We start from the raw sequence: 15,376 nt of genomic DNA, 5'->3' as shown, positions 1-15,376 counted from the left end.
ATACTTTTTCAAATATACAAAGTTTATGTGTCAGCAAGCATTTGTGAGCAAAATTTTGATCTGGAAAAACATCAGTGAGGTATGGATAAAAGGATTGAGACCTAGTGAGATACAGAGCCAGGGTGGAAAGGATGTGGATTATGCTGTAAGTAGAAGGTAAGTTTGGAGGAAGAACAGCATGGCAGAGGGTAGCAGACATGATTAGATGCTCTTGTTTGGGTAAAAAGTTTTATGTTGCTGGACCAAACAGTACAAAGAGTGTGAACAGAGCTCCAGCTACTCTGACTTGTGCAAACTCCATTTGGGAACATTGCCACAGGTATTAGGAATGTCAATCAAGAATATGTCCTGCAGGGGATAAATTCTGTTCTCTAGCGAGGCTGATGAAAACCTGTATAATGAAAATCATGGCAAGGGGGCTGGACTAGATGGTATTTAAAAGGTTCCTTCCAACCCAAACCATTCTGTGATTCTCTATGTCCTGTTTCCCTGAATAGTACTCACAAGGCTTGGGGGGATTTGCAGTCTGAATGCTGATGACATACCACTGCACATAAAGAAAAAATCAAGATTCCTTCACTCAGAAAAAAGATTCTAAGCTTAGTGATTTAGGTATTTACTGCAACTCACAAAGCCCTTTCAGAATTTTACAGTCCAAAACTCATCCTTCCCAGTGGAGCTCCCACAGCAACTTAAATTTACAAAGTTCTATTAATTTCCTGTCCTAAATAAACTGAAATTACTTTTTGTACCATGGTAACTGCCAGTAAGAACTGCAGCCTACAGCCGGGCCTGAGCACTGCCAAGAAGACCAATCAAGAAACCGAGTCTCTTATATTTCCTGGGTGAATTCTTTACTCATGGGCTATTTTACAACTGAAAGAAGTGCACAGGTTCCTCTGTCATCGGCAGCCTGCTTTTCTCAGTGCTGGAAGGAAACTCAGGCCAGGGTTTCTGATTCTACTTCAGGTTTTACACCTCACACAAATGTTACGCATTTAGATCCTCTCTGATCATGAACCACCTTGCATATATACCTTTTGATACCATGATTCTTTCTTGCTATACACTTGTCTGACAAGCGCAGTACACAGGAAAAGCAGGTACACAGCCCAGGACTGAAGGTCGGTAAACTGCAGAGAAGTCTTCGCACTGCCAGGGCTGAGACCTGTAGTCCTTTATATTACATCCTCAAGCAGAGTGCAAGAAAAACAGGTCTCAGAAGTTGAACTTTACTACCATTTGTAAAACTACTAATAATGAACCAGCGAGAAACGAGAAAGATCCAAAAGCAAGAGCATCCTAACATTCTTAAGATAAAATAATCGCTTCAAAAGTAGTTACCTTGCCTTTCAAAAGCAATGCCAATAAAGAAGAGCTATGTAGTAATCATCCAAAAAAACCCTTTCATCACAAGCTAATGACTATAATTCTCTACAACTTACAAAGTAATTTTGAGGTGGGAAGAGAGCAGGAAGAACGGGGGTGTTTTTCTGGCACATATGAAGTAGTATGGTTTCATCAGAACACTAGTTTCTCCCATAAATGTTCTTAATTACTTCTATTTGCAATTTGTATTCATATCATCACATAAGCCTTCTCGTCTATCAAGGATGGCCCATACAATACAGGTATTATCTTTTCATCTCCCCTGTTCTGGAGAAGAAAAGTGGTGACATCATCTTATGCCTTGCTTTTAAGCCATATTTCTAATGGGGCAACTCTCAATATTACTACCTAGCTCCATCCGTTTTGTCAGCACTTTCCTTCATTTCATTAGGCTGAAGGGTGAGTCAGCTCCAGAAACCATCAAAGCCACAAAAATCACAGAAAACTTCTCTCTTGCACGCAAGTTCCACAGAAGGCCTGAGCACACTGTCAAAGAAGATTGACTTGTATCTTAAACAAACTGTGTGGAAACTAGAGGCTTAGATCCCCAGCCTAACAAAATCAATCAAAAACGTCTTACTGACTGGATTTGGTTTGGACCTGGGACAGTAAACAAAATGGTTTTCTTGAGAAGCTGAAGCAGAATGTGTTGGAATAGCTTGTGGTGAACTGTCATCCAAATAAAGACACCAAATATATGGAAACTTCCACTAAACCGTTTATTGTTTTAGAATAACTTTACATTTATATATGTCTATCAACTGGAGCACACATTCCTTTGCCTTCTTTGGCTTCAACAGGAATTTCGCCTCTGACTTCAGCTGAAGGAAGAATAGGTCCTGAAAATGTGATGTCTATGATTAAATCCAAGGTCTTAATCTCTGCTTTGAAGCAAATGCCCAGTTTAAATTTAATCTCATTAGGATCAAAATTTCTTTTCCTTTCAAACCATCAAGTTTGGTTAGTGAAGTATCTTTGATTATAAGCCACTTTCATTACCTGAAGGGTATTTATTGTTTTCTTACCCTAAAATTTATTCACATTCATCTGAGTCTACATAGAAACGAATACTGTGTCCTTCCTACTTTTCTTCGCGTTCCACACCCAGAGCAGTTGTTTGCAAACACTAGCAGGGTCAGCTGCACTCTGGCCACCCCAGGGTGCCGAAGGGAAGCAGCAATGCTCTGGCCACCGTGTTTACTACAGCCAAAAGGAGCGGGTAGCGTCGCTGCCTGGCTGCCAAGACACCAAACCTCAGGCCGAGGGCACCCTCCTGGAAACCAGGTGCTGTTGGTCTGAACACACCCTCAGCCTCAGGGTCCAACTGAACCTACAGATGAACTTCACACTGGACCAGTTCCTAAGACACCGGCATGAGAATCCTGCAAAGCTGTTTTTACTTGCAAATGCTAACTAAACTTTTCCAGCCTTCGCCGAGGTCAGATATGGCCTTTGCTACTTACCAGCAACCAGAGTAATGTAAGCAAAGGGATAAGAGCTATTTTTCTGCCCTGGTATATGTGATCAGATTACAAATATGATAAACAATTCTCTGCCAAAGAATACAAGTTAGAGACAACAACAAGTTAAAAGACTGAGAAAAAGACTGGCAATTAGATGGGAAAGCAAAACTTACTAACTTAGCACTCCTTTTACATTTTTTGTAAGCTTCAAATCAAACTATAGTATTAAAATAGCCCTCTTAAAATCAAAATCCAATTCACTGTTACTTAGTTTCTGCAATTCTCTGAGACTTACTCTGGGTATTTTAATAACATATTGATACTACTTGCTCAGAAAAGGAAGATGGGGAGACCACAGCTTTCTCCCATCTAAATAATTCTAAGTGAGGTGAGGTACACAACTTGGTCCTGTTGAACTGATTCTGGTGAGGACTCAGAGCCAGTTTAGAAACAGAACTGTCTGGCACAGCATGCTGGTAGCAAATGCATCAACAAGGACTTTACTGCCCAATGGTCTGATTTGCTCAAATCTAAACAGAGACTAGACTAACACACACAATTAAAATAAAGTGACCACAATCAGTTGCCTCTGTAAGTCCACATATCTGCCAAAGCCAAAATTTCTGACAGAACGTAATGCATATGCACCATGGAAACTGTCATGTACTAGATCACTCAAACTGCAGAAAATATTTCTTCTGTATGGCAACTGTTAGCTAAATCATCTTAACAGAAAACTTCACCTACTGAGAATGGCAGAATCAGTCACCTGGGTTATCAAAGGCAAAAGAGTCAAAGCACTAATTCAGGAAGCTAAAATAGAGCTCCTGTTTTGCAAACAACTACCCTAGTAATTAAGTGGCATTGAAAAGCATTTTAAAAGATCTGCTGTCATTAAGATGCAATGGTACTTCTATGTAACGCACGAAAACTCCAGGTAAGGCAATCCAAGGCAAACCCGTGGCTACCGACCAGTCCACCAAAAGCACCAGGCACACAAAACAGAGCCATGACACAGACCTCCAGGTGCTGCCCCTGCATGCAGTGTCTGCCTGGACCTTGCAGTTTCTGCTTGGAAGCTCCTGCCGCAGTGTCTACAGCATCTGACTCCTGCTTCTCCCCAGCTGAGCCACAGCAGCAGCAGCGACACACCCTCCCCTGTGCCTCCCTGCCTGCTGCTCGCAGGGTGTTTGCCCAAGAGAGCTGAAAGGTTTGAGATGGTTTTTCCCCTCCCAGCCATTGCTGAGATCTCAGGGAAGGAAGACATTACTTCTGCATCATGCAGGAGCTCTTTATTCCCGCTGAATTAGAAGTCTGACCAGAGATAAGATGCAAGATGTCCTATTTCAAATTAGAAGCGTTTCCCTCTTTGGAAAGAAAAAACCCACGTATTAATTAAAAAAACCCCAAAACCTCAACAAGAAGAAACCCACTCATTCCAAGATACGAAAGAGCAACTGGAGAGAAAAGGCACCTGAAACAATAGGAAAAAATCTGCTTTAAAAAGCCAATGAGGCCTGTCACCAGACAGTCACAAAAAGCACAGGACCCCTTGGCCAACCCTCCTTTCATGAGGGAAAAACACATCCCCTTGGGCACTGGCTGTTCATGAGCAAACCCCAGCAGCTCTCAGGCTAAGTGTGGGGGTGCCCAGCTGCAGTTGGTTGCTCCCCCTCCCCAGCTCCAGACTCACCAGGCTGGCAGCCAGAGGAGAAGTATCAGCTCCCTGCAGTCCCACCGCAAGCCCAGCCGCAGGTGGAGGCCAGGGAGAAGCCTCAGGAAACACCTCAGGGGTACGTGACAATGAGCAGCTCTCCCTCTCCACAGACAAGGCTGCAAGCGGAGGGCACAAGGTCTCTCCCAGCCTGCCTTCTCACAGCTCGCTGCTGGACTCCAGATGCTCTGTTTCCACTCCAGGATCAGCCACTATGGCTTGCTCCAGTGGCACCACCAGCTGAGCCTCCTCAGCTCTGCCCCACCCCCAGCAGGTGTGACACATTAAAGTCATCTTCTCAGCTCCAGTTCACGTGGACACAGATGGCTGTAAATAACACATGGATTCATGATCTAACATTTATATGAACTACTCCTTCCTCCTCCAGGTTTCTCAAAGCCTCTGGAGCTTTCCAGAAAAGCCGAGTTGAGAGAAGGAAATCAGTTAGCTAGCACTAGTGAATGCTTAAGACTGAATAGAATTAAAAGTCTTGAAAATATTATCAAAAATGTTCAGCTACAAAAACCTCCTATTTGAAAACAGTTTAAAAAAAATGGTCACATAGCCAATCATATTTATTGCCATATTTATTGTTCTGAGGACAGAGCTGCAACTCATCCTCTCATGGCAGTATTCTCCCTTCAGGTTAAAGGGTCTTCAAAACATCCAAGTCAAAGACATGACAAAAGCAAATACTCCTTGATCGACAAGTGAAATATTTATTCTAAAGGGTCCTCTACTCTGAGTAGAATGGAGCATTTCACCTTAAGAGGTTATAAATCTCACTGCGTATCTTCTGTGATAGAAATGAACAATTCTACAAGCCACATATTAAGCAAGTATTACCTTTATCTGTGACCATCGCTTTTCAAAGGATTAATGCCATTTGTAAAGAATAGGGCAATATCAATACTTTTGAACTTTGCTAAAACAGATACAGCTCCCAGTAATACACAGTTTAAAGGAGACAGCCTTTAACCCACACAGCTAGTACAAGATCATTATTAAATTCCTACCTGTAGCCTCAGTTTTACTAATATATATATTTATAAATAAATTCACAGCACTGATCCTTTAGTTTAGAAAGTTTAAAATTCTGTAATAAATCCACTAACTTAGATCAATTGAAAATGAGAGCATCAGAAGTCCCACAGCACTGGTAAGATTTATATAACAGAACACTACAGATATTCCCCATGTAACTGAAGACAACTGTGTATGTTGTTTGCCTATAAAGATATTAAATGGCTAAAGCTGCTACTTGCTATTTGCTTGAGGCCAGTAGCCAACAACCATCAATAGCTTAGTTTCCCAGCAGAGAATAAAGTGGAGCCATATGCTTGTCGGAATCCATTCTCTCTCCTCCAGCTAAGACAGCATGCTAGAGATTTAGTGTTATTCTGACAGTTACGTTATAGCACTACATACAATCGAAGTGAGAATTCTTCTACTGCCAGATTAAATGCCCTCACACTACTCCTAGACACTGTTGGGGTGCTAGGGTGGCTGAAGGTTGGCTAACAGTTGGCCTCCCCAGTTACTCTGCTTCAGGAAAACTTGATCAAATCAGCTGGGACACTGGATGTGACCTTCCAGGAAGAAATATTAGCAAATAACAAATTCAAGATGTATGGGAATTAATAATTAGAAGATCTCCTAATAGGGTTCTAGATCACAAAAGAACAGGCCTGACATCTGTTCAGTTTGATGTGCAGCTAAAGAAATCAAACCATAGTTAAAGTACACATCAACAACTTTCAATTCACTTTCTGTAGCAGAGATATTCACAGCACTGAAATCAGAGGCTCAGTGATTCTTGAAAACAAGAGCCCTATGACCTAGGCTACCTCACATTGCCCTCTTTTCGTTACTAAGGATGCCAGCAGAGTTAAATTAACTTCCTTAAAATCTGCAAGTATTCAAAAAAAAAAAAAAAAAAAGAAGTATTTTGTTGCTATACATGCACTTTCAGAAAGTTTAGATGATTTCTCTTATGGGGGGCTGTTAAGAAGGAGGACTAAAAAGCAAGCATGTTGTTTTCCATTATTAAGTCAGTCAAAACCTGGTTTTATGTTAAAATTAGAAAGCAAAGTACTGTATTTTTATGACATCTATAACGCTTTGTAGCTTGAACTATTTATTTTGAAAAAAATCTAATAATATAAGCCATTTAGTCTGCATAGGACTCAAGGATGTGTATTCTCCAAGTACCAACAGAGCAAGAATTAAATATGGAACTTAAACCTCCATTCATGCTCACCTCAGACATAGCATTTAAACATAATTCTGGCACCCTCTCTTTTTGTATTTTTTCTTTTAAAAAAGTTATTAAAAATACATATATATATACACACACACACACTGCAGTGAAAGCAAGACGCAAAAGGTAAAGTCAGTCATATTTTCATACCATGTACCTTATCTGGGAAGAGAGTTACACTTGTTTTCCCAGCAGGATTCATGTAGACCATCTGATCTGTGTGTTTAGCCTCTCTGCAAAGAGATCAGTTGCTCTGCTGGGACGCATTTGTTTGAGACACGTTTTATGTGATATGGTAGCCAGAAGGAATTGCAGTCAGCACTGTGTGACCAAGAAGCTTTCCAGCGATTTGAGATGGGAAGTGCTAGAGAAGCACATAACACTAACAGTATGCCAGGACAGAGTGCTAGCAGTTTTGTAATAAATCAATTAGTATAGAATAAGGGAAATGGACAGCCTCTGATAAGGTATCCTCAAGACCACAGAGTTTTTTTCCACTAGGAAAATCTACCAGTTATCTCCTGGAAAATAAATTCTTCCTTAGGATTTCTAAATTAGGGAAGGTCTTGTTACACCCTTTTGCAGATGTATTTGATACTTATGCAGACAAGATGCTGGACTACACTCACCAATCATCTACTTAAAACAGTTCCTACAACAAAAAGCAAGATGGGGAATAAGTCTGTTAATGGTGAATGTATTATTAAACACATTTAGATATCTCTCCACACAGGTTCTGAGCCCAAGTCTCCTTTGGGTCTTACTTACAAAAGAGAAGTAAATCAGTCCTTTCATAGGTTGAGGTGATTTTGCTAAATGAACACATTTATTTCAGCACTATCATTTTTTTCCCCAATCGCCAGTACTACAGCTCTTCTGTTCTAAAAAAACAAATAAAAAAAACAAATATGGTTTTTAGCATGTTATGACCCACAATAAACAAACTAAGACTGTATTAGAGACTATTGTCAATATTCAATAACAGAAGCCTCACTACAGCATTTGATCCGCTATTGAACAGTGAACTAAGATGACTGTTAAGATTTCAATTAAGGAAAATAAGCAAATATTTTTGGTTTTACCATTTCGATTTTAATACAATTAAAAAAAAAAAAGTAAATGTTATGCATGGCAATGTTTATTAAACAATCACATTTCATTTAAGCATTAAAATGCAGCAGTCTGGAAAAGCTGCCAGAAACAATGTTTGGCTTCAGAAAAGGCGATTATGAAATTACTTCCAACGAAATTACTTCCAATAAAATTCAAATACTCTCTTGTCTGTTGATTAGTTGAATGCTTTAGACTGGAAGGAACAAAAAGTGCAAATCAGCTGAATGTTACTTTCAAAAGTAAAGTCTTAGTGTCCTACAAGCAGTTACTGAAAGGCCTCACCTCAATCTTCATGATAAAGGACAAAATTCTCGAATTTCTATACAATTATAATTTACTGCAACATTTCAAACAATGTAACATTACTAAAACAAAATTAATTTCAGCATATAACTGCATTATCCTGCCTACCATGAGCACCTTTTATTCCCTTTGTTTTAAAAAAAATCTAATTTGCTTGACATGAGATGGCATGAGATACATTCTCACTGCAAAACTGGAAACTTACATGGAACAATACAGTTACAACCACTTACAGGAACATGTTCCATCTGAAGGTAATTTATATCTAAACATAATACTTTGACATGAAAATCTAAGATTCATATTGCAGTATTCTGGTTCTGTTGATACACTTACAGGAAAGTGACTCATCACAGAGTAGCTCAATGTTCACCTGCAGCTTATTGGAGGACTTGTAAAGAAATGGACCCAGGTGAATACATATCATTTGACATATGGTCAAATTTTAAACATTTAAAATGTTGGGTTTTTTTAATTCAACACAATGATTCAGTGGCAGCTAGAAACAGAAATAGTATCTTTCTGGCTCCTAAATCACTTGAGAATCACTTCCTATACAGAGTGAAAAACAGTGTGATTTCCATCTTATAAAAGCTCTAAGAATACATGAGCAATTTTCAAATCGGTCTTGTAAAAATTTTTAAAAATACTGTGGAAACATGTTCTTATATGTGGGTACTGCTGCTTGAAACTGAACAGTTGGTTGACATCCAGACAACTATTACAATTTTCAAAAAAAAAAGCAGCTTATAAGCATAATAAACGGTCATTTTGCTAAAATTTAGACCTAATTTAGTAATTTGTAGAATGACACTTTCAAACTGTGCAACACAAAATAATGTAGCCAACAGTAACATACAGGTACACCATTTAATATTTATTATATGCATTTTATATACATTATTTTTCAACAGCTGTACTTTTGCTATGTGGTACAATCTTAAAAATTCGCTGATTCATAGTTTGTAAAACAGAAACCTTACAAAACTCATCAAAACTCGCAAACTGATCAGAAAAGTTTTGTGGAAGACTAGAAAAAATACTTTATTGTATTAATCATGCATTACACAAACAAAATCTTTAGTTACACCATAAACTGAAGCACATTTGAAAATAAAATAAAAGCAGGGAATAACTATAGTCAAAACACAGCAGATTTATGAATCTTGAATCAACTACTTTTGTCTTCTATTTGAAATGCAAATAAAAATAATTTTCACTCCGAAAGTTCTGAAACAAGATTGTTATTTGGAATCAACTCCATTCCAGGTCCTTAACCAGAGGAAAAATAATTTCTTGGTTTGCAACTTTAGAGTTATCAAATGTCCCATTTTCTCATCTACTTTAGACTGTTCAAAGAGTGCCATAATAGATATACAGGGCCCTTGAACACACTACATAAAAGGATATAAAGACCAACAAAAAGTGAAATAAATAACAATAGGCCATTAGCAAGATGGGTAATCCTTGATAAATAAACTCGTAAATACAGTAAGATGTACAAAATATCACATAGTGATAGGATGCCAAGATTAATTTTTTTTTTTTTAAGAGTTCATTCGGGGGTGTTAACCCCTCCGTGTTTCATCAGAACACATTTTACAGTCCTTTATTTATGAAGACAGTTATGCGATGATGATGAATTAGCATCCTTATGCAAGGACTTAGCTGAGCGGTATTAGGCAAAAGAAGGGAAGAGTGTGGTTACACGGCAGCGGGTCAGTGAGATCTCTGTGTTTTAGGGTTCTATAATGCAGAAAAACATTATCAATACAATCTTGAGCACTGTTGTGACAGGCTAAATATATAAAAAGACTTATAAAAACTAGAATTTTATCCAAACATTTTGTGCAACTAATGCTAAAATATTTTAAGTTAAATTTCCTTTTCTTTAAAGCAAAATAAAAGTTTAAAAGGGGAATCTGTGGCATTCAACTGATAAACAGAAGATTACTAAGAGATGAAAAGAAAGCTACTCTTGGAGCTCACTTCCCCCCACAAGAGCACCACATTCCTAACCCTAAGGCAGCACACAGAGTCCAAAATAAAAGTCTTTTGTAAGATCAGACTCCACGTTTGCTTAAAGACACCTAAAGAACAGACATACGCTCAGTTCATATCCAGTCAAGGCTACAAATACTGTTTTTCTTTTTTGTATTTCTCCCCACCCCCCCAAATACAGTAATTACAGGTAAATGAATGAGCCTGACACTGTTCAAGATGTGGTGGCTTTTCACCAGCTTATACCTGCCCCACACAAGAGCCTTCACCCAGGCAGATCAGATGTAGTGTCTTATTGGTAACCTTATCATTGATGGCAGTGACGCATTCCCTCTTTTTTGTCCAAACAGACCTGCTGTTATGAGGCAGGTTTGTTCTGCTGTGTCACACGAATACTTTGGCAAGGGCATCAGCTCCTGCACTGGCAATATATGCTTTTGATGGATGAAATGCTACATCATAAATGGATTCATCCAGCTTTTTCCTATGCGCTGTTATTTCTTGCACACATGTCTTGCTGTCCAAATTCCATAACCTAATGGAACAATCATGGCCTGTTTAGGGGAAAAAAAAAAAAAGAGAAGAGAAAAAAGAAAAAAGACAAAGATTTGTTAGACACTTAAGTGCATCATAAATGCAAAATTTATATTGTATATAGAATATGAAAAAATGCTTACTTCCAGACATTAAATAGATTCCATTAGGATCTACAGCTAGACTTGTGACTGCATCCAAGTGAGCAACCATAGAATGGATCGTTTTACCTAAAAGCAAAATAAACAGTGAATTTCCTGTGAAGTATTGTTTCTTATAAAAATAACATTGCAATTAAATGTGATATAGCATAACACACTTATTTGTAATAGATTTCAACAATATTTGAATGATACAGTTCTATTAGAAATCATTAAGTTTCAACCGCAGACTCTGGTACAAGTGTGAGGGTAAATGACACAGCGCTCAAAAAGGCATTCCCATTCTAAGCGCTCTTTTTATCCATCAGGCATCTTTACTGGCAGCAATGACAAAGAAGCAGCTTGTTTTTCCTTACATGCATCGTTTCACATTTATCGACATGGAATTTGATTTGATTTGCCTGCTTTTAAGTCTATTAGGATCTTCGGTTCTTCCTTATCAGCCTTCATCTTTAATATCTTGAATTAATGAATGACAGTAAACTGTCAACATACTGTCTCCTGTCCAGATGATTCATATTACGTTGAACTATTGCTGGACCCGGTAATATTTTATTCCACAAATGATCATTTACTTCTACCTTTTGTTTTCTGTCTTTGACCCAATTATTCGTTTATGCAAGATTTTTCTCCTTATTCTACATCTACATTTTAATTTCAGGACAATCATTGCAACGAATTTAATGACTACAATTCAAATAGATAGATTCATGGAAGATAAGGAGGGGAAAAATGTCTAGCTTTTTGCCTTTAAACCCCAAATCCCAAGAACAGCATCCCCTACTCTGCTCAAACCACAGTTAAAAAAAGGGGTTTTCCACATGTGCCTACTTAAAGTCATCTTATGCTGATTTTTTTTTTTCCAACTTTGGTAGGATAACATGCAGAAAGCGATCAATAATTTGACAAACAGAAGTTCATCTTTGTTATTACAATTATTTCAGCCTTTTTAGGGCTACAAAGTTGGCGAAAGGTTTGGAGGGGAAGCTGTATGAGGAGCGGCTAAAGTCACTTGGTTTGTTCAGCCCAAAGGAGACTGAGGGGAGACCTCATCACAGCTACAGCTTCCTCACAAGGGGAGGAGGACGGGCAGGCATCGAACTCCTCTCTTTAGTGACCAATGATGAAACCCGAGGGAATGGCAGGAAGATGTGCCAGGGGAGGTTTATGTTGGACTTTAGGAAAAGGTTCTTCACCCAGAGGGTGGTGGAGCACTGGAACAGGCTCTCCAGGGAGGCAGTCAGAGCCCCAAGCCTGACAGTGTTCAAGAAGAGACTGAACAGCACCCTCAGACACATGGTGTGAACTGTGGGGTTGTCATATGCATGGACAGGAACTGGACTCATTGTGGGTCCCTTCCAACTCAGGACATTCTATGACTCTATGATTCTTTTACTCATGATAGACTGTGCAGTTTTTCCCTATACCCTTCTTTCCTCTTTTATCCAGATCCTTTTCTGTTTCATGAACTTAATTGTGTTCTTAAAGTACAACACAGGATTCCATTACTACAATTAATTTAGGGTTATTTCTTGCCCTAATAGGTACCAAGCAGTGTTCTTTACTACTGAGAGTTGAAAAACATAACTATATTCTTACAGTTAAAAGCATGGAAATGATGAAGACAGGAGAAAATGGCAGATGTTCTATATAAATCAACAAAGCTCTAACTTAAAAGGACTTCCTTGTCCCTCACAACTATCTCTGCCTGTTTTGAGAGAGTATTTTCTGACTGCTGAAGTCACAATTGCAATGAATATGACTATATCATAGAGAAGGTACTGAAGAGGCTTAATCTTACAAATACCAAAAGTTCTCTTTTACATAAAACCACATCACTAATAAGTTTTCTACAAATGGATTCTCCCTATGTCTGCCCAGATTTACTTCAAACATATTCATACATACAAATCAGGTTCTCTTTTATCCTTACCCGTTTTGTTGTCAAAAAATTTGATGTGTCTATCTTCATGTGCTGTAATAGTTACAGGAAGTGTGGGATGACTTACTACCTTGTTAATATGATTATTTGATTGTACACCTGAAAATAAAATTAAAAAAAAAATTAACCTGCTTTAAAGAAAGGGTTAAAGTTAAAATGAGAACATTTTAGCATTACACTTCAGCTTACTATATTAACTAGTATTATACAAGTAACATTTTAGGAAGAGCATCAATGCATCTCCTAATAAATAAATATAGCCAGGTAGACTCTAGTCAATGTAATGTAAGGTTAAAGCTGTACAAGTGGTGTACACACACAAAAGATTCTCGAGGGAAACAGCAAGCAAAGTACTGCAGAGCAGCACTAGCCAAGCAGAAACAAACTATGGCATCAATATGTTTAAGCACACACCCCTTATAGCTCCACATTAAAAAAAAAATTTAGCTGGGGGGAAAGACAGAATCCAAATAACTGAAGTCAACCTAACCTGTTAGATTCTGTTATACACACCAATGACTGGTTTAGAATTTCTTACGCAGTTTCTGGAATACTCTTTAAAAAACACTTCATCTTGATGTGCCAACGTTTTACAGCTTGTTCCCTTCGTTTCTGTGCTTAATTTTTGTTGATTCCATTTAAGATTCTCTTTTCAAACTAAGAAAGTTATTTCTCCAATTTGAGATGTGCTTTCTCACTATCGATGCCAGTTTTTGTACTATATACCTAGAATATAGCTTTTACACAGTTTTGTAACCTGTGCTGAAGTCTTTATAAAACCTGCTTATACTGTTAAGTATAACCACTAAAAAAATCAGACTACTTGGAGGGTAAAAGCAATTTCTCCCCTCACATTATTATTTTACGTCTCATTTCACAGAAACGAATGATGAGAAACTGGAAGTTTTCCTCATGGAACACTTTCATGGGTTCAAGAAAAGAAAGCTCCTGTATCCAGAATTTCATCAGATACACACAGTTCTTAAAGAGCTACATCTTCATAGCACCTTATTTGTAGCAGCAGAATTTCTAATAGGAAAAGTTTCACAGGAGAGAGTGTTTAATCACAACATGTACAGAATTCTACACTGAACTATTATTCTGCTTGATTCACTTATTCACTTATTTCAATATCCTCTGTGTCAAGGCTACATAATGAAACTGTGTTTTAAAATGCAATTCAGACAACTGAATCTTGAGAAACTTCAGCTTAGAGAACAAGAACTGTTGCTTTCACTACCTCTAACCACTTTCAAATCCTGCTAATCCACAATCTTTTCCGTCATGTCCAAGCACCTTTAAGCATCTAACCAACTCTCAAATTGCACGATGCAGGAGAGGAGCAAAACTTTTTCATTTACTTTACTGTATTACTTGGATAAAGGTACCTCACCCAAAATGGATATTCAATACAAAAGAGCTTTACTTACCAGATTCTATTTGTGATGAAAACATTACCACTGACTGGGATGTTTCTAAATCATAGATGACTGTGCTGCCAGTGTTAAAAGATGCCACCATATGAGCAGGGTCACAACCTATGAAGTCAACTGATGTAGGTATTCCATGCTCTAGGAAGATACAAAAATGTCTTCAGAAATAATGAAACACTTGAAAATTCTTGACAGTTCATACATTTAGTTTGTTTTATACTCATACTTTAAAGAAGAAATTCACTCACTTCTTTAAAGTAATGCTACGGCACCAGGATTACTTTAGTAAAAGATCTTTTTCCTTTAATTCTGTTATGTAGTTTCGACAAATGGAGACAGAGAGCCTGGACGCATCATCAGCTGCCTCATAACAGATTTTCAAAACCACTGCAAAACCCTACCTTTCTCTCCATTGTAAGTGCAAATACAGGGCATTTTTTCTGGTGGGTTCCACAATCTAATAGTGCCATCTGCTGAACAAGATAGTAAGTGATTCTTTACACCACTGTATGCAAGACCCCAGACTGCATCTGTGTGAGCAATTAAGGTGCCAGCTAGAACGTTTGGCTCTGGAAAAAAAAAAACAAAAAACAGAAGTTCAGAAATGAAACCTTTTTAGTGAAGAGACATTAAACAAGTATTTCTTGTACTTCAATATAAATTAAATTCCACATAAAACTGTTACAGCCCTTCCTGTTTACGCAACAACCAGAATATTACATATGTGGTCAATTTGTACAACCACTGCCATCTTTCTCAAAAAACACACACCAAAAGGACAGACAAACAAAAAACCCCACCAAACCAAACCAAACCAAACCAAACCAAACTGCCCTATGAGGAAAGGCTGAGAGAACTGGGTTTGTTCAAGTCTTGAGAAAAGAAGGCCTAGGAAAGACCTTATCACCATGTTCCAGTATTTAAACAGTGGTTACAAAGAAGATCAAGACTCCCCTTCTACAAGGAGTCACATGAAAAAGATGAGGGGCAATGGGTACAAGTTACTCCTGAGGAGATTTCAATTGGACACAAGAGGGAAATATTTCATGATGCGCACAATCAT

The 15,376-nt window shown here is 38.1% G+C and overlaps 1 protein-coding gene across 6 annotated transcripts in view; it reads right to left on the bottom strand.

The window, feature by feature from the left end:
* Positions 1–7,946: 7,946 nt before the first annotated feature.
* STRN3 (striatin 3) overlaps positions 7,947–15,376 on the bottom strand; it is a 64,334-nt gene continuing 56,904 nt past the window's right edge. For 5 of the 6 annotated variants that reach the window (XM_082059290.1, XM_082059294.1, XM_082059293.1 and 2 more), the window contains 5 exons: positions 14,715–14,882; positions 14,311–14,451; positions 12,872–12,979; positions 10,921–11,007; positions 7,947–10,797 (listed from right to left, as the gene is read on the bottom strand). In XM_082059290.1, the coding sequence (XP_081915416.1) occupies positions 10,628–10,797; positions 10,921–11,007; positions 12,872–12,979; positions 14,311–14,451; positions 14,715–14,882 (674 nt within the window). In that variant the 3' untranslated portion in view covers positions 7,947–10,627. The remainder of the gene's footprint in view (positions 10,798–10,920; positions 11,008–12,871; positions 12,980–14,310; positions 14,452–14,714; positions 14,883–15,376) is intronic. The other variant, XM_082059291.1, reaches the window with a different exon arrangement.

This window comes from Streptopelia decaocto (genome assembly GCF_964273445.1).
Source record: "Streptopelia decaocto genome assembly, chromosome: 7".
NCBI lineage: Eukaryota > Metazoa > Chordata > Aves > Columbiformes > Columbidae > Streptopelia > Streptopelia decaocto.
The sequence above is the reverse complement of the archived record's forward strand: the minus strand, read 5'-3'. Positions and strand labels throughout refer to the sequence as shown.